Source organism: Dasypus novemcinctus, chromosome X, assembly GCF_030445035.2.
Source record: "Dasypus novemcinctus isolate mDasNov1 chromosome X, mDasNov1.1.hap2, whole genome shotgun sequence".
In the NCBI taxonomy this organism is placed as follows: Eukaryota; Metazoa; Chordata; class Mammalia; order Cingulata; family Dasypodidae; genus Dasypus; species Dasypus novemcinctus.
Window position 1 is genome coordinate 38,810,402 of NC_080704.1, and position 19,229 is coordinate 38,829,630.

Consider the following 19,229-nt stretch of genomic DNA (forward strand, 5'->3'; position numbering starts at 1 on the left):
GTGGTCTCTAAAGTGAGTAAATATATTTTTTCATGTGAGATGAAGGTAAATAATATCAGAGGGCTGACTGGTGAATTACACATGGCGGAGAATCATTTACACTCCCTTCATTGAGACAGTGACTCTTTTTTCCTCCCTTTTGAACCTAGGCTAGCCTATGTTTCCTTTGTCCAATGTAATATAGTGGAAGTGATGGAGAAGTGATGCTGTAACTGGCCTAGACCTAGACTTAAAGAGGTCTGGTGCTTCCGCTATGGTCTCTTACAAATCTGTGGCACCATGTAAGAAATCTGACTACCCTGAGATTGCCAGGCTAGGTACATGGACAGGCTTTGGAAAAGGGAGAGAGAGGAGGAGAAAGAAGAGGAAGAGGGAAGAAGAGGGAGGAGAGAGAACCAGCCAATACCAGTTTCTTCCAGTCCCAAACTGCTAGAATCACCCCACATAATCACCTAATGCACCAGATACAATAGAGCAAAAAGAATCATTCAAAACCCCTGTCTGAATTCCTGAGCCATTTAATTGTAGATACAATAATGATAAATCACTGGTTTCAGCGACCAAGTTTTGGTGTAGAGTCACATAGTAATGGTTAACTACAGCACATATACATGAATTCATTATGTGCAGATGATGTGGCTTACAGAGTATGCAATGTTCTTTGAAGGTGGGAAATATTTAATAAAATGATAATTTCAACTTCTCCCAATCATTGTCAGACTCATGAATTGGAGTGCAATGAACATAATTCATGAAAAGAAATATCTTGTCAACAATTGGATGAAATATAATTACCAATAAAAATAATTTTTAAAAGGAAAACCACATCAAATAGAGTACTCCATCAGGTAGCATATGGGGTCAATTAATAAGGAAGCAGTAAATTTTAATAGTTTGGGTTATATTCAATTACATAACTTGAACTCACAGGTCATGACACCTTTGACTAGTTTATTTTTTCAAGCAGTCTACAGAAGAGATGGTGACCCATACTGAGTTTATTCCAGTCCACAACACAATCTCTTTTTTGCTTGTTAATTTTATTGAATCAGCCTTATATGCTTATGAATTATTTGTTTGTCTCTGAACAGACAAGTGTTTCTAGCCCATATCAATCAGCATTGCAAGGGTATTTCAACTCACATTCAAAATTATATTAACTCCCACTTGAGTGTGTGTGAACAACTGTGTCCATAGCCATAATTAAACCTGGATGTTTGAATTCATAGTGGAAAAGTCACAAAATGATTGTGTTGTGATGAATTTTTTAAAAAGGGGTATGGAGTGTCTTAGGTGGTCTCAGCTCCAGAGCTAGATGGGGTCGTGTCCTAACATTCTGCTATTTCTAAGTACCCATCTGGTGTAAGGCAACTGATGAAGAGGCAGAACCTCAAGCCGAATAAATCTACGGAAGCGTTTGCAGCCGCCTGTGTCAATGTGTGGGCGCTCCCAGGTGGTCAATTTCTCTGCAGGGAGTTTGTAGCCACCAGGCTTAGTTCTCAGAAGCCATGAGTTACCTCGTAGCCTTCCTCCCAATGTGGAGGACATGACCTCCCTTAGGGTGGACAACCTGACCTACCGCACCACACCCAACACCTTCTGGAGCATCTTTGAGAAGTATGGGCGTGTTGGCGACATGTACATCCCACATGACTGTTTCACTAAAGAATCCCGCGGCTTAGCTTTCGTCCTTTTCCACCACAGGCGCCACACGGAGATCGCGATGGACGCCCTAGATGGGATCCTACTGGACAGCCGCGAGCGGTATGTGCGGATGGTGCCCCACGGTCGCCCTGTAGATCCCCACAGCGGCGGCAGAGGAACACCAAGCCAGAGGTAGGCAGGAGATGACGACAAAGGCCAGAGCCCCAGCCCAAGGCTTCCTCGGCCCTGCCTTTCCAGCAGCAGGAGCCGGTCCACATCCCCATTGCAGAGCAGATCTCACTTCAGCCCCTCGAAGTCTCTGACTCGCTCTTGCAATAGAGCTCCATCAACTTCTAGATGCGGATCTACCGGGAAATCCAAGTCCAGGTCCATCTTGATGCCCAGGTCTAGGTCCAGAATCCTGACGCTAGAATAGAAGAGGGAATCCAAGTCGAACTCGCCATCCAAGATTCCCTCTGAGTTTCCTGAAGAGGAAGGAGAGGTGTATGGTTATGAAGATGATTCATTGGCAACAACATAATGGGAAAGGGGAGAGGGGGAGAGAGAAGGTCACATAGTCCATTAGAGAGTCCTTGGAACAAGCCTCTAGCAGTTGAAAAGGTTATTTAAGTAACATACGAACTTTTTTACCGGTCTTAACTTAAGCTTTGCCTAAAGTGGTAACCTTCATTTTCGATGGCATTTTATTACTGTTATTTGAACTTGCCGCAAGGTAAATGACTTAAGTTTTTATTACTGGTTTGGATATTTGAGGTACATTTTCATTTTTCTTCACATAGTGACGATTTTTTTGTTGCTGTTTGAAGGTAAACAGATTGGTAATCTAATTTGGGGCCTCCCATGTTTTAAGAAAAAGTGTGCAACCTTTTCTTGTTGGGCAGCCCATGCTGTCCAAAGATTGACTCAATATTGACTTCATTCTTTAAAAGCCTAAAAAAGTTGGTGTAAATGTTATTTAACCTCCCATCTAAATGGTAATCTGAATCCACATTTGAATAAAGACATTTCTGGTTAAAAAAAAAAGACTCAATTTTCTTGAAAGGATTATTTACCAAATGCAATTCTAATCTTTCAGGCATTTCTGTGCACTAGGCATGGTGATATAGCATAGCAGTTTAGTATTGCTGATTAGCTGTTAAGGTGTTGGTGTACAATACAGAGTACTTGACTATTTCCTGCCTTCTCCTGATTGGGCATGTGTAAAGATGATGTGTTGTGTAGAAACAAATGACAGTCCAATGTATTAAAATGTCTGACAACTGCACTTCTAGTCACCCACCTTACATATACATAATGGAGCATACAATGAGCATACCTAGTAGATGATAAATACACATTTATTTTACCTCTCACCCCCTAAATGGTAAATCTGATCTCATTCATTTATGAAATTAAATATGAAAAAGGCTAAGGAAGCAAAAGTTTAGTAACTGACAGCATAGTGTACCTTTTGACTTATGCATATTCTGTTCTATAGCCACTTTTTTGAAGTTTAATTAAAACATTTTTCTTAGTGTTAGCTTGAAAAACTGAAACATTGCTTTGATTATATTCTCACTCATAAAATTGGGAAACAAAAGAACTTAAGGTCATCTGTCTTCAATACTCTCATAAACAATGAACTATCAAAACAACAGAGTGTACTAGTCTTCAGAGATCCGAGGTGTGACTATTTTAATTTAGCAAGCTACAATCAAAGTCGCACACATCAGCTACTCCCTCACAGCTTTGCTCCTAAAGGTTGTCACTACCTTCCCCTGGCTCTGCTCTGATTCTTCTTGAATTATGACTTAATACTCCATTATCAATTTACTGGTTTGAATTAATATTGTGGAAGACAGTTCTTTCTAGCTTGACTTTGGAATTTGGGCCTGCTCTACCTTTCATGCTTCCCTTTTACTTTGGCATTGCTGATACTAACTCTAGCTCTACTCAATCTTTCATCTTTACTTTCAGCACCATGGTTCAGATATTATTTTCAATTCTCAGTGCCCATGTCCCTTTACCTGAGAATATGACTCCTTCAAACTTTGAAAACTAGATTCAACCTTCTCAAATTACAGTTTAGGAAATTGGAGTCTAGAGAGACTAAATGATTGCACAATTACTGCTAGGCTTCAGACTGGGTCTCTTTAGTCCCAATCCAATGATCTTTCCTATATATTGAGTTGCCTCAGCATATTGCTATTCAATATATAGAGTTGCGTGTGTGTGTGTGCGTGTGAATGTGATGTTTGGGAACAAATATTTTTTTTTTAATACAAGACTTTTGATTAGAAAACAGTCGTAATATTGTAGGGCTTCAGTATTTAAGAAGAATTGCATTCTCACTGCAGAGGAAATTTCAAAACTTAAATGAAATAGATCTACTATAACTAGTAGTCAGAAAATACATAGAAGTCAATGATTCTTAAAGTAACCAAACATCTCTTTAAACTTTTGAAACACACAAACGCTGTTTTACTTTCCTAGGCTGGTCCAGCTAATACGATGAATTGTTGGTTTAAACAATAGGAATTTATCAGTTTACAGTTTTAAGGCCAAGAAAATGTCCAAATTAAGACATTATCAAGGTGATGCTTTCTTCCCACAGATCAGCTGTCCGTGATCTTTGGCTCCTCTGTCTCATGGCAAGGAATGTGGTGGCTGTTACTGGTCTCTCCCTTTTCTTTCAGGTTTCATTGCTTTCAGCTTCTTGCTTCCACGGCTTTTTCTCGCTCTCAATTCATTCCATTCATAAAGGACTCCAATAATAAGGATTATGACCCATCCAGAATGAAGTGGGTCATTCCTTAACTGAAGTAGCCTCACCAAAACTCCTATTACAATGGGTCCACACCCTCAGGAATGGATTAATTTTAAGAACGTGTTTTTCTGGGATGTACACAGCTTCAAACCACCACACTCCACTCTCTGGACCCCGAAATGACATGCTCTTTCTACATGCAAAATACATTCCATCACAATGTCTCAAAAGCCTGTCATTTCAGTAACAATGCTAAGAACAAAGTCTCATCAAAATTGGTTATTACTTACCAAATCCAATGGATGTGTCATGATGATGGGAACGAGTGTTGTTGGGGGGGGGGGAGAGGGGGGGTGGGGGGGGTGGGGTTGAATGGGACCTCACATATATATTTTTAATGTAAGATTATTACAAAGTCAATAAAAAATAAAAAAATTAATAAAAAAAAAAAAATTTGGTTATCGGTGTGGTTTGCCCCGGGGCACAAGTTCCCTCTGTGGGCCTGTGAAACCTAGAAAACAAGTTATCTGCTTCCAACAGACAATAGAGGGACAGTCATTGGATAAATATTCCCATTCACATAAGGAGAAATTGGAAGGAAAATAGGTATCATAGGTCCCAAACAATTCTGAAACCCTACAGGGCATACTGCATTAGATTTCAAGTTCTGAGCAATATGTATGAAATTATGTTTTGTCCTCTGAGCCTGTTGGAGTGCCAGTCCCACCCCTTCCAAGTGCTTGTGCAGCAGCCATGCTCTCCTGGAATACTGGGGTGAAAGGTCTACCTTCTCTAAGCATTAGGACAATGACTTGACTCTCTGAAATACCCAGGGCACAGGCTCAACCCTCTTAGAATATTGGGGTGGTGGCATTTTTCCTAAACAAAGGACTGAAAGTCCACCCTATCCAAGTAATGGTGTAGACTCACTCTTTGCTGAAGCAGAAGCACCCTTTCCACACACATGGGCAGGCTTCAAACCAACACACACACACACACACACACACACACAAACATTTCCTCACACTAATTAAAACATTGCTAAAATGAGGCATCCCACAAATCCCATCAGGGAGCTAATTGGTCACATAACATTATCTCTCTTTTTATTAAGGTATCAATGAAAGATACTTTAGTACCCAACAGGACCATTTTCTTTCTTAATATAAACCAAATATTCAGTGGTACTTTATTTCAGGATATTTTCTCTTCGTTTGAGAATTAAATGAATATTATTAGACCTAGGGATCAGAATACGGTATATAATATATGAAACAAGTACAAAAATAGGGATATTTTGAAAAGACCCCATGGAATAGAGAAGTAGGGAAATTAATCTAACATAATTAGTATTATATGCCATAACCACATTTAATTCATAATAAATGAAAATGACTGTTCATTCCTTTCAACTTCATTACACATAATTACCTAATAAATACTTATTAAACAAAAGATTAACAGAAAAAACTGTTTATTCTGCATTCTTTTCAAAAAAATTAAATTCACTTAAATCCTAAAGGATATAAACATGTTAACTTTATAGAATGGACTACAGAAAATAAGCTTGATGTGTTGAATTTATGAAAAATTACTTTTTAGCATCAGATTAGAACACTGATCATATCACTCCCATGTTGCAACTATTAGAGCTCTTCCAATTGTAAATTACAGAAATCCTTCACAGAAACACATTTAAAAAGGAATATATTGGCTTGTAGGTCTAAAAAAAATCTAAGGTACATCTGGTTTCAGGAATGTTTCAAATTATTTCTCAAGTATCTGTGTCTTTCTCTGTTAGTTTTCCTCTGACAAGATGCACACCAGCATCTCTAGGTTTCTGTCCTATCACATTAGCAACTACAGTGGAAAAAGAATTTCTCATTTTCAGTAGTTCTAAATTACATCTCACATTTAACCTTTACTGGACTGCTTTTGGTCACATGCTTATTCCAAAACCAATTTTCATAACCAAAAATATGAGATATGCTGATTGGACAAGGCTGGGTCATGTGCCAAATCCTTTAGCCATGGCATTGAATTCAGCTGCACTTAAACCACCAGGACTAAGATTAGGGAGTGTGTTTTTCCCCACTGGAAAATCAGGGTGCTGTTGTCACAAGAATATGAAATGAATGCTAGGCAGGCAAAAACAAATGTCCACTGCTTGTCCTCAAAAATAACAAAATACCTTAACTTGCATCATTTCTCATAGAGAAAAAAATCAAAATCCAATTTACAGTCTGTGTCAATTATTCCTTCTCAGATTAATGTCACATTTCCATCCCCAAAGATGTAGCCATGGTCCCCCAAACAAACCAGTCTCTCAAACTTGCTCCTTCTGTCTCACATGGTCTCTCTACCAACACGACTGCCACTTTCCACCTGCAGAAATCCTTGATTATATTTAAAAACTCATATTTAAATGTAATAACTCTGTGAAATTTTTCCCAACTCTCATTAAATAGTCAAAGTTGCTCAAGTCTCCATACTTCCACAGTACTACATATATGCATCTATTCTGGCAGATAATATATTGTATTTTGATAATGTTTTGTATGCATATTTCCCTCATCTGAATTTCTTGGGAGTACAGACTGCTGGAATATTTGACATATCTCTAGTGGCTAGGGCAGTAAATAACTCAGTTTATGCTGGATGAATTAATTTAAGAGTAAGTCAAATTGAATAACAGGCCTCAAGTTCAGTAGCCTAATCTTGTCCTTACAGGAGCAAATGGAATGAAGGATTCCAAAACTTGTGTTAAGGAAACTGATAATATGAGCCCAGAAACTCTTTAGCCTCCTTTAGATTGTATTACAAATGAGCATTATTTTTACCATCCATCCCAGCTGCACTAACACACAAGGAATTAAATGAGCAAAGTCAGCACTCATTCCTGTAGACAAAATCACTATTATGGATCTGTTTAAAAAGTGCCTGTGATGTTGTGGATGGTTTTGGTTACAAGATTTACAACATTTATGAGAAAGGATAACAAAAGTGAAACTAGATGCCTTTGTGGAGGATTACTTAAGGAATTCTCTGGGTTAATAGCAAACCTACCAAAGCTTTTTAGCAGAAGCTTGAAGGGTTGTATAATGCAGTAAGACAAGATGAAGCAATGGGTTAAAAAGGAAGAGGAAACAACTGAAGAGATTGGCTAGGGCCCTGGTGAATTATCAAAAAGTGTAGGCTTTCTTAGCAAGCATCTATGATTTGGGAAATTCAGGAAGAGAAGTCCTTGGCTACCTGAAGATAAGAATTGCTACATTTATCTAGTATGACTTAGGCATCCCCTTCAAAGAAGGCAGCATATATAATGTAACTAATTCCATTTGGTGTTTTGTAACTTAACTTAGAAATAACTGGAGTGTATCAGAGTTTGGAAAGCTCCCTGAAAGCCTGAGAATAGGCTCCTAGAGGTAGGAGGAAGTGGAGGATTGTGCTTGGTATACCCAAAATATGCTGGGCAATATTTTCTAATTTTGAATGAAATGAAACCTAACTTGAATCTTGTCTCTGTTTGGTAACAATGGAGAATGTAATGGCTGCCTGGGCAACGGCCCCTAGCAGATTCTGGACTAAAGGCTGGCCTCAACCAGAGACTCACCAGAGGTTGGAGAAGATGATAGTGGAGACGGTGGGGAAGGTGGAGCCAACTGAGTTGGATCCTAACACTATGTCCTAACAGTTAGATAATTTTCCACTTGTTTATCAAGATGGAAAACTCAGATTCCAATGATAAAGGAAGTGGGTTCGAGGCCCAGCACATAAGTCAGATGGCCCGAATGGATCAGGAAGAAGCTTTTTATAGATTTGTAAATCACCTAAGTGAAGAAGATTATAGGCTTATGAGGGATAACAATTTGTTAGGCACTCCGGGTGAAAGTACTGAAGAAGAGTTGCTGAGAAGACTACAACAATTTAAAGAGGATCCACCACCAGAAAATTCCGGTAAAAATAGAGGTGTGTTTTGCTTTTGGGGTGAAAAGGATGGGATGGATAAGAAACTTCATAATAGTAAGTGTGGGCCAAAAGTTTTAAAGAAATGGCACAGATTAATTTGGTACTAAGTAACTGCTCATAAAAAGACAAAAGGCAATTAGTTGACCTTTGGTGAGAATGTCAAGATGTTCTTATTTTGTTCCTGCTTCCCATTTGAGTTAGTTTAATTGGGACACATTGAGAAATAGCCTATTGACATTTTTTTTTGGGGGGGGGTGCACAACAGAAGTCTTTCAAATTCAAAAACACATGAAAACCTAAGCCTCAAAGGAACTGAGTGTTATGGGGAAGGCAGAAAAGATGGAGTAGTAGGTGGTCCCTGACCTGCAGGTGAGTGGCCTGGTCTTGAGCCTTCACTACAGGCTCCTGGTCAAGGGCAACCCTAGCCCAGGTTCAACCCCAAGCCCACGGGAGCTCAGGTTTAGAAGGAAGACTTGGCTCCCTGCCATCTCTGAGGAGATGTGAGCAGCTCCCAGATTGGCAAGGGCCAGCAGGAGGACCCTGGGCCTCAGATGTCCCCTCCCTGCAGCTCTCAGCCTTGCCGCTTGCTCACCTACCCAACTGCTTGCTCACCTGTTGGCTCCCTTCTCCCCGCAATGCCACCCTTGAGAGAACATCAGAAGAAAAGGAGGAAGGACGCCTCTGCTTAAGCCACTTCTCCCCTTCTTGGCAAGTGGGAGGAGCAGCAGAGACTCTACTTAAACCTGAGGAACAACGCAGAAGCTGGAAGGTTCACCAATTAAAGAGAGACCCAATAGGGTGACAGAACTGGTGTACAGACCAATCTGAGCTAAAAGCATTAGCCCAGCCCCAGTTCTGTGTGGGACGGGAAACCCCAAAGCAGAATTGGCAATCCCACCTACCAGGTCTGGGGTGGATCAGTTGCGTCTTTTCCTGGGGCCAAGGTCCGGGCTGCGCCTGCTTCCTGCCCACCGCCTGGAAGGGGTTGCGTAACTGCTCTGCCTGGGTCTTCAGGAGCTGGAATACCCTCGGAATGAAGTCCGGTAAGGGCACTGCGCATTTCCGCTGCAGGTGTGTTGTCCCCCCAGAGGCTCGAGCACCAAGAGAGTGCTGAAGTGTTGCCTGACCAGCATGGTGATTTTCTGTGTAAAGCGGGGGAAGCAAGTTAGGCTACTAGGAAGGACGTCATTCATTCCAACAAGCCCCAGAGGAAGAATGCTGGGGTTGAGATGACATCCAGCAATCAGGCTCCCGCTTCCCTACTTGAAGGGCAGGATCTCCGAGGTCATGTTCACTTTTCCTTCTGGGAAGAAGTGCACCCACTCACAGTGGCTGAGTTTCTCCAAGATGAAGATGATTCCTTTGTGATAGATGCTGTCTCCTCAGCACACGGGCACACACTTGGCCAACCTGAAGAATTGGGAACTTCCTCGTGAAGCAGATGTCTGCAGCTGCGAGGGTCCAACATGTCAACTTTAAGTTCCAGGTGTGGCAGTGTCAGGATTCCCCAGAGATGTGGGGCATCCAGGGAAGAGTGGTGGTTGGAGATAGTGATGAGGATAGTGCGCAGGCCGGGGTCTCAATGAGCTCATCCAGCACTTTCTGGTTGTGAATGGTGAGGTCGTTCATGTGCTTTGTCCCAGAAGGAGGTGTAGGTGCCCACAAGGCCCATAGGGACGCTGTTAACCAGGGACCAGGTGAGCCGCAGCACTGAGGGGAATGGACATTTCACTTCGAGGGGTATATGCAGCCACAGGCCAGCCCGGCGCCCTGACCCCCCAACTCCCACCCGCAACCACAGGAAAAGCTAGAGCCGCCATCCATGTGAGGAGCCGGGACATGGTGGGAGCCGAGCCTGGCTGCAGTCCATTGATTTTTATCCTTGGTTTCCCATCTCCACTGATATTTCCTCCTACTTCCTCAATTAATTCTCCCATGTACACATGTGATTTCCTCATCAGCAAAAAGTAACATTGTAAGCTATAACCAAATGGCTCCCAACTAGAGGAGATTTTGTTGACCTCCCACCCCCAGTCTCGCCCCCCAGGACATAGGGCAATATCTGGAGACAGTTTGGGTTCTCACAACTTGGATGGAAGAAGGCAGGTTGCCACTGGCATATAGTGGACAAAGTCCAGGGACGTCTGGAATACACAGGACAGATACCCCCCACACACACACAAAAAGAATTATCCAGCCCAAAATGTGAATATTGCCTAGGTTCCGAAACCATGCTCTAGCCTCAAATCTGTTGATTCCCTCCCAGTGTGAAGTAGGGAATAATTTTGCAATTTATAAGGCTACTATAACAGTTTGTTTCTTGAGCATGCCCTCTTATGTATCATGATTCAGTTCATTTGATCTGACTTCAATCATGGAAATTCAAAATCTTGATAACATTAAGAAGTAATCAAATACTTTTAAACCTATAAACCATGTTTATATTTTAGCAATGGATACAACAGTCTTGCATTTTAAAACAGCCTTATGGATTATGAGAGGCGCTTCAGTCAAGAGCTTAGAAGTAATGGTTTAGATAGAAAATTTTACGAAAATGTAACTTGAACTAAAATACTAGCACTGTTTGTTAACTATTGTTTACCTCGTGTGGTTGCATTACTGTTTAGACAGTGGACTGAAAAAGTTGTTGTCATTTAACATTCCCTCCCACAGTGCTATGCTACTCTCTGAAAGGGATGAAATATTGAAAATATATTTCCTCCTTATTTCCTCTTATAACATACACACACACACACTTAAACAATTTTCTACATTTCTCTAGGATTAGCTCACTCTTCTAGATAGGATTGAAACTTTTCTGCCTTTCCTCATAAATTTAAGCAGTGTAGTGTGCAAAAGTATTAGCTCTATAAATATGGAATGTGTTTAAAGCATCTGAATCTTTAAGTTCTTATTTTTTGTTTGTTTTTGAAACAATATTTTAGAGCCTATGATTGCACTAATGTTGATAGTTCCTTCTCCCCCATTTTTGGTTTTATTTTGTTTTTTTTATTAACAGATGGAGGAGACTCTTCAGATGGTGTGTCTACTGATGACTCTCTCCTAGACTGGCTTATCTCTTTTGAGGAAAGTGAAGATATGACACTTGGGCAAAGAGAAAACCAAACTTGGACCACAATGGGCCAGACTAATCCAAACAATGGTGATTTCAGATTCAATTTAGAGATAAATTTTAACCTTAATGATGGGGGCTCGAATCCAGAAAATGAGTATGCGTTATCTGCAAGACGTTCTAGGGTTGAAAATATGGAAAACAGCCAAAGGCAAGTAGAAAATCCACAATCTGAATCAACACCTGCAAGGCCATCAAAATTGGAGCAAAATGCAACTGAAGTATTTACAGAAGTCCGACTGACTAGAGGTCAGAAAAGAGCAAGAAGCAGGAGTCCAGACCATCAGAGAACTAGAGCGAGAGTTGAAAGTAGTTCACCTTTGTATCCAATAAGTGAAATTTCAGCAAGATGTTATACTGATATTTCATTTCATTTTGAGCATCCTCTGATAGATGAGACTGAGATGTTTTCTGGAACCCAACACCACAAGATGTTGAGACAGCAAATAACTGGTCCTGAGCCGCAAATGTGGGGTGTTGCAACTTCTGGAACAAGGAATGCCTCTCCAGGAGCAAGTTCTTCAGGAACAACCAGCAGTGATGAATCGAGACAGAGAAGCTCAACCTTACTTTTTGATCCTGAAGTAAGAAGAGTTCATCCTGGAGAATACTGGCAAAGAGAAAACATAGCCAGTAGAACTCAGTTAACATCTCCAACACCACCAAATGTAAACATCTCTGAAAGTGATCAGGAAGATTTTAGGGATATGTTATCACATCCTGAACTGGCAGGTGCAAGACCCTATGTTAGTACCAACAGAATTCCCATAAGTAGATCTTTAAACACTGGTTTAAGTAATACTACATCTTTTGCAGTTCCTCGAACATTCAGTGAGTTGATTACAGCATTTGGTGATTCAAGCTACCTAATGCACAGTAATAGTGATTTAGATAGTGATTCAGGGTCTAATAACTTAAGCCCAAGTCAAAATATGGAAAGATCAGAATTACAAAATGAAAGCAACAGTTCTGATAGTTGTAGCAGTTTTCATTCCAATTCAAATCCTAGATTTGATTACAGCTCAGGTTCCATATTAAATTCCAGTTCAAGCTCTAGTTCTAGCTCTAGTTCTAGCTCTGGTTCTAGTTCTAGTTCTAGTTCTCGTCCTCGTTCGAGTTCAAGTTCTAGTACTATTTCCAGCTCGAGCTCCAGCTCCAGTTGTGGAAGTTCAGAAACTAGCTCAGAAACATTTGAAGGTAGTAATGAAAGGCATTCAACATCAGGCTCACCATCAGAGGACAGCCAAGAGGAACAACTTATGGCCCCAGTACTATTCGATGATGATGACTCTTGGCCTTTGTATATTCTGGATGAATTTTTCCTTTTAAATGAAAACAATACTGATCAATCTACAGGACTCACCAAAGAACAGATAAACAACTTGGCAATTAGAACCTTTGGTGATAATGATGCATTGAAAGCCTGTAGCGTTTGCATCACAGACTACACAGAAGGCAATAAGATCCGCATCCTACCTTGCTCCCATGAATATCATGTCCACTGCATTGATCGTTGGCTGTCTGAGAACTCTACTTGTCCTGTTTGTCGCCGTAAAGTCATAGATTCTGATGACAGAAAAAATTCTGAGATCTGAGCTCTCACCTATATAGACTGGTATGGTGATGGACAAACAGGAGTCATTTGCTTGCTATAAAGTAACAACCTTTACTGAGTCATTGGTTTCTCAGGGAATTATTGTCCTTGCTCTAACCTCTGTACCAGAATAAAAGGAAGTATTGATAAGCCAAAAGGTGTCCTAGTGTTCTAACCTGACAGGAGGAACAAGTTCCACACCATGACTGGTCACTTAATTTCTATAGAAACTTGGCAGATACATTGGAAAGGGATGTTCTTGATTCCATGAGAGAAATGTCTTAATATGATATAAGCACTTCCTCATCGATCCTAATAAATCTTATCTAATCATGCAAATCCCAGGCATCTCACAGACTTGTCCTATTTTGTATGTGCATGCAAAGAAACACCAACCCAATCAAAATAATTAACAAGCAATCTAAAGTTTATCAGTCACTCACATAAACTAAGGAGGGGTGTTACATTCAAAGATGGGTGCAAAATTTCTTCTCATCATTCTCACCATCAGTTTATTCCATCCCCTGTAAATACCTTAAGTTTCTCTAATTTCTTACTACCATCATATCACTCAGGGTCCTGGCCCAAAATAAATATGCTTGAAAGGAGTGACTAAAGAGAGTTTAATGAAGTGACTAGTTACTGACATCTATGAAGAATGGAGGCATTGATGTAAAGGCAGTGGCCACCAGAGGTTCTGAGGGATGGAAGAGGGAAGAACAGGTGTAATATTGGGGCATGGGGCATTTTCGGGACATTGGAGTTGTCCTGCATGACATTGCAGTGACGGATACAGGCCATTATACATTTTTCATAACTTAAAAAATTGCGCAGGACAGAGTGTAAACTACAATGTAAAGAGTAGTCAGTGGTTAGTAACAATGCTTAAATATGTGTTCATCAATTGTAACAAATGTACCACACAAATGCAGGATGTTGTTAATGTGGGAAAGTGTGGGAGGGGGAGGGCGTGGGGCATGTGGGAATCCCCTATATTTTTTATGCAACATTTATGTAATCTAAGGCTTCTTTAAAAGTAAAATAATTATTTTTTAAAAGATGGAACAAAAGAAAAAGAAAGGAGAGGGAACCAAGAGATGGCGAAGTACCTTGAGGCTAGCAAATGTGAGAAGCCATTATTACCACAACCTGGCTTGAAGAGGCAAGAGAGTTATTGGTTCCTGCAACCCAGAATGTCCTGTCTAGTACTTGTAGTAGGAGACCACACAATAGGTGCTTTGACCTTAAGTAGACTATGGAACGCTTGTCAATATAAACCTTGTGCGTGGGTGACTCAGGGAAATAAATACCCTGACCTCAGTTTCCTCCTGCCATCTAATCTGTTGATAAATCTCATTAGCTAAACCCAACCTGAACACAGGGCAATGGAGATTAGTTGATGACGTGCATAAAGGTCAGACACCTGAAGTTACAAATGAGGGTGGAAAAGGTATAGAGTGAATCTGGAGAAGAACTCAGAGACCATCAAGCACAACCAGAACTCAACTTTTCTTCAGACCCAGGCCAAGTAGGCTTTCTTGTCTCTTCCCTCTACCCTCCATTCTGCTCTTGAATTAAGTTCTTTAACAACCCTCTCTTTTAATGTTGCTTTCCTCTGATTAGCCAGATCTTCTATAATAAAAGAAAGAAGTATATTCCATCTCTAGAAATTATGAGATAACAAACCCTTAGAACTTACCACCTTTCTCTTAAACCTGTCACACTTAGGATTGACAATAGTAAAAGAGAAAAGGCGGTGTTTTAGTTTGCAAAAGCTGCCGGAATATGGTACATATCAGCTTATAACTTATTAGCTGATGGTTCTGAGGCCATGAAAATGCACAAATCAAGGCTTCCTTGGGGAATCCTTTTCTCTGTGAAGACAGGCTGCTGGTGACCCTGGACTCCTCTGTCAAATGGCAAGGCAAATGCAGGTGTCTTCTGGTCTTCCTTTTCTTCCAGATTTTATTGCTTCAGCTTCTGGCTTTCTCTGGCTTTTTCTCTGCTTCTGTGTGTGTTCTGTTGATTTCAGCTTCTGGCCTCTGGGGCCTTCTTTCTCAGCTTCTGGGCTTTTTACTCTGTGTGTCTCTCTGTATTCATCCCATTTGTAAGAGGATTAAGACCCACCCACGGTCAGGCCTTATTGAAGCAATCTAATCAAAATGTCCTTCACTGAAGTAACATAATCAAAATTCCCACCTACAATAGGGTCACAACCATATGGTACCAATTAGCTCTAATGGTATGATTTTTTCTGAGATCGACAAAAGCCTTAAACTACCACAAGCAGTGTCTTATTTTGCTAGACTGCTATGACAAATACCACACAATAGGTTGACTTAACAATTTATTGGCTCATGGTGTCAGAAGCCAGAAATCTAAAATCAAGGTATTGGCCAAGTAATGTTTCTCCCTGAAGTGTGAAATGCTCTGGTGCTGGTTTGCTGCAATCCTTGAGATTCCTTGGCTTGCATCTCTGCCTCTCATTAAGTAGGGATCTCTTTCCCTCTCTTTGTATCTGCTTTTCCAGTTGCCCATGAACTCTGGCTTCTGGCTGCTCTTACTACGACTGAATTTCTTCTCTTACTTGGTTAAGGTGAAAGCACATTGTATTATAACCTTAAGCAATAGTCATAAATTTTGTGCAATATGCAACTGAAATAAATGTGTACAGTGTTAAGTATAAACCTGATAATTTAAAGTTAGAATCATCACTGACCTTTATTTTCTATGTGAACTGCTGGTAGCCACAGTAATTGCATAGAATCATAAAATATCAGAAGAGGATGGGGGAGTGGATGTGGGGTAAGTCTTTTAATTCAATTGATCTAGCATGTTTTTCCACATAGAAGGCATTCTCATGGACAGAAGTGAAAATTTAAATAGTTTAATCTCTGAAATTTGCCTTCAATTCTGAAAGTCTTTTAAATATTCTGAATTTTATTAAGTACTTCTGATACCAGATCTGCTTCATTTAAAATAAGTATAATGATTGTAAAAATTCTTGGCTTTATTGTTGTCCTAAAAGGTTTCTATCTTCCAAAGGATGATAATTGCCTAATTACCTCTCCAGTATATTCATGGCCATGTTCTGTTGGAGGCAGAATTCTAAGATGACCCCCCAATGATGGATAATGTTATATAATTCATTCCCTTCATGTGTGGAAGAGAACTGAGAGTATGATAGGATTTCATTCATGAAATTAGGTTCTACTACATGACAGAGTTTTCTTTAATGGAAATTATCCAGTGTGAATCTGACTTAATCATGGAAACCTTTAAAAGGCACATGAAGAACTTGTGGTCCAGTTCAGGTAAGATAACATAGACTCCTCCCCCTCCAGTACAACTATAAACCCTGGAAATAACACAAGAGGCAGCAAAAGGAGAATTCTGAAAGGTGGAAAGAAGACTTCAGAAATGGAAGAACAACAAAGTTGCATGGCATCTTATGACTCTCCCCCAAAAATGGAAAAAGGTGACCCAGGTCCAACATTTTGTAACTCCAAACTTAGTAGCAAAAGGTGGTTCAGATAGTCTCATTCCTTTGCCAGACCAAATAGAAGTCTTACGTAACACCCCAGAGAAGCCCAGAATAACCTCTAAGGTGGAACAAATAGAAGTAATGCAAACAATAAGCCACCAGGGAGAATCCTTTCCTTCCCTGCTAAGCTTGAGACACCGTCTCCAAGAGACCCTGGATGGCTAGGGAAACCAGCAAGAAGAATCCAAGAGCAAAAATCCCCCAACCTAGGAAGTGTTCTCCTTCACTGCCTGGTCCAAGATTCCTCTCCCTAAACCAGAGACATCAGGCCACTAGGTGACACTGGCTAGGGAGATCCTTTCACAACTGCCCAACCTGGAAAATGATCTTCAAACCCCATATGCACTGGAAATCCAACTACTTCTTCTTGTACCACAGGTACAAGTGCCTGGCTCAGGAATCATTCTTAATCCAAGCTGGCTCTACTCCTCCACCTAGAAACACCATGTGCCTGGACTGCAGAAGATTTTTCTTCCCACTTAGGAAGTGCCAGCAGGGACCAGTGGAAATCTCAGCTGTACCTCATAAACCAAAGAGACCAAAATATCACCACTGAGTTCTTAAAATTAGACTTTCATTGGGACCACAGCCCACAAAGTTAGGGCAGGGGCTGCAAGAGGAGACATAAATAAGGTGCCATCCTTTATTAAACTCACACACACCTTACACACTTTAAATAAGATCCAGAGTCTCCCAACATAATAGCCTAAATGGCTCAATAGAAAAATGACACATCATACTAAAAACCTGGGAAATCACAAGTTGAGAAATGACAACTGAATCTAATATTGGAATGTTCTGACCACAGTTTTAATGCCACCACTGTAAAATTCAATATTACAAATTATTTTAAAATAAATGAAAAATTAGAAAATAGCAGCAAAATAAATAGAAGTTCTAAAGGAACAAAATGAAAATTAAGAACATAAAAATACAATATGTTAAATAAAGTCACTGGATGGGCTCTATAGTAGAGAAGATAGAATCAGTGAAATTGAAGACAGATTAATAGAATTTATTCAATACAATAGAGAAAATAAACTAACAGAGCCTAGGTATCTGAAGAACAATAAGAAGACATACAAAACTTGCATTATCAGAGAAAGGTGTGAGAGAGAAAGTGAGGCTGAAAGAGTATTAGAAGAAATAATGGCTGAAAACTTCCCAAACATGGCAGAAGATACATATCACAGATTCAAGCTGATCAAACCCTAAATACATTAAACTTTGAGAAATCTACAATAATACACACAATAATTAAACTTCTGAAAATAAATTACAAGCAGGCAGAGAGAAATGACATGTTACTTGTTATGGGCTGAATTGTGTGCTCCCAAAAGATATGTTGAAGTCCTAACACCCACTACCTCAGGGTGTGAATTCATTTGGAAATAGGGTCATTGCAGATTGAATTCTTCAAAATGAGGTCATATTGGAGCAGAGCAGGCCCCAAATCCAATATGACTGGTGTCCTTATAAGAAGAAGAGAAGAGACAGACATGACACAAAGAGAAGATGGATATTTGAAGATGGAGACAGAGATTAGAGTTTAGCTGCCACAAGCCGAGGTACATGTAGGGCCACTAGGAACAAGACAGAGCCTTGGAACAGATTTTCACCTAGACACATCAAAGGGAACATAGCCCTGTTGCAACACCTTAATTTCAGGCTTCTAGCTTCCAGACCTGTGAGAGAATACATGTTTGCTATTCAAAGCCACCCAGTTTGTTGTACTTTGTTGTGGCAGTTCTAGGAAATTAATATATCACTTGTAGGGGTACACTAATCAGAATGAGAGTGGATATCTCATCTCAAACCATGGAGGACAGAAGGAAGTGGTACACATTTTTCAAGAGTTGAAAGAAAAGAACTATCAATTGTGAATTCTATATCAAGAAATCTATGCTTTAGGAATGAAGGGAAATGCCAACATTCTCAGATGAAGAAAGATGAAAAGATTTGTCACTAGCAACCTGACCCTTAAAGAATGGCTAAAGGAAGTTCTTCAAACAGAAAGGAAATGACTAAAGAAGGCACTTGGAGCATATGGAAGGAAGAAAAAAACAATAGAAAGAGCAGAAATATAGGTAAATAAAATAAGCTATTCTTACAAGTTTTAAAAATTACTTGTGATGGTTGAAACAAAAACTATAGCACCATAAGATATCCAAGACAATGATATTTAAAAGTTGAGAACATAAAGAAACCTAAATGCCAGTTGAGGTTTCTACACATTACTCAAAGTGGTAAAACACTGATACCAGTAAGTAAATTGTGATGTCACATTTGTATATTGTAATGCACAGAGAAACCAGGAAGAAAACAATACACAGTTGTACACTCAAAAATACTATAATTTAAGATGGATTATTAAGCCTGTCCAAGTAACAAATAGGAAAGCAGAAGGAAAAGAAAACAGAGAAACCAAAAACAGAGAGAATAGAAAACCCATAAGAAAATAGCAGGCTGAAGCCCTAACATAGCAACAATTACTTAAAATTTAAATTAAAAGGCTGCTATTTTTAGCATGGATAAGGCACATGATCCCAATATATTCTGTTTACAAAACACTCATGTC

At 39.9% G+C, this 19,229-nt stretch overlaps 1 protein-coding gene and 1 pseudogene across 1 annotated transcript; one reads left to right on the plus strand and one right to left on the minus strand.

The window, feature by feature from the left end:
* Positions 1-8,133: 8,133 nt before the first annotated feature.
* On the plus strand, positions 8,134-13,110 carry LOC101418515 (E3 ubiquitin-protein ligase RLIM-like). The gene is made up of 3 exons (XM_058291075.2): positions 8,134-8,380; positions 11,400-12,459; positions 12,550-13,110. Exons 1-3 carry the CDS (start codon positions 8,134-8,136, stop codon positions 13,106-13,108), a joined length of 1,866 nt encoding a protein of 621 aa, XP_058147058.1. The 3' UTR covers positions 13,109-13,110.
* LOC139438110 (tafazzin pseudogene) lies at positions 8,969-10,317 on the minus strand (annotated as a pseudogene).
* Positions 13,111-19,229: the final 6,119 nt, after the last annotated feature.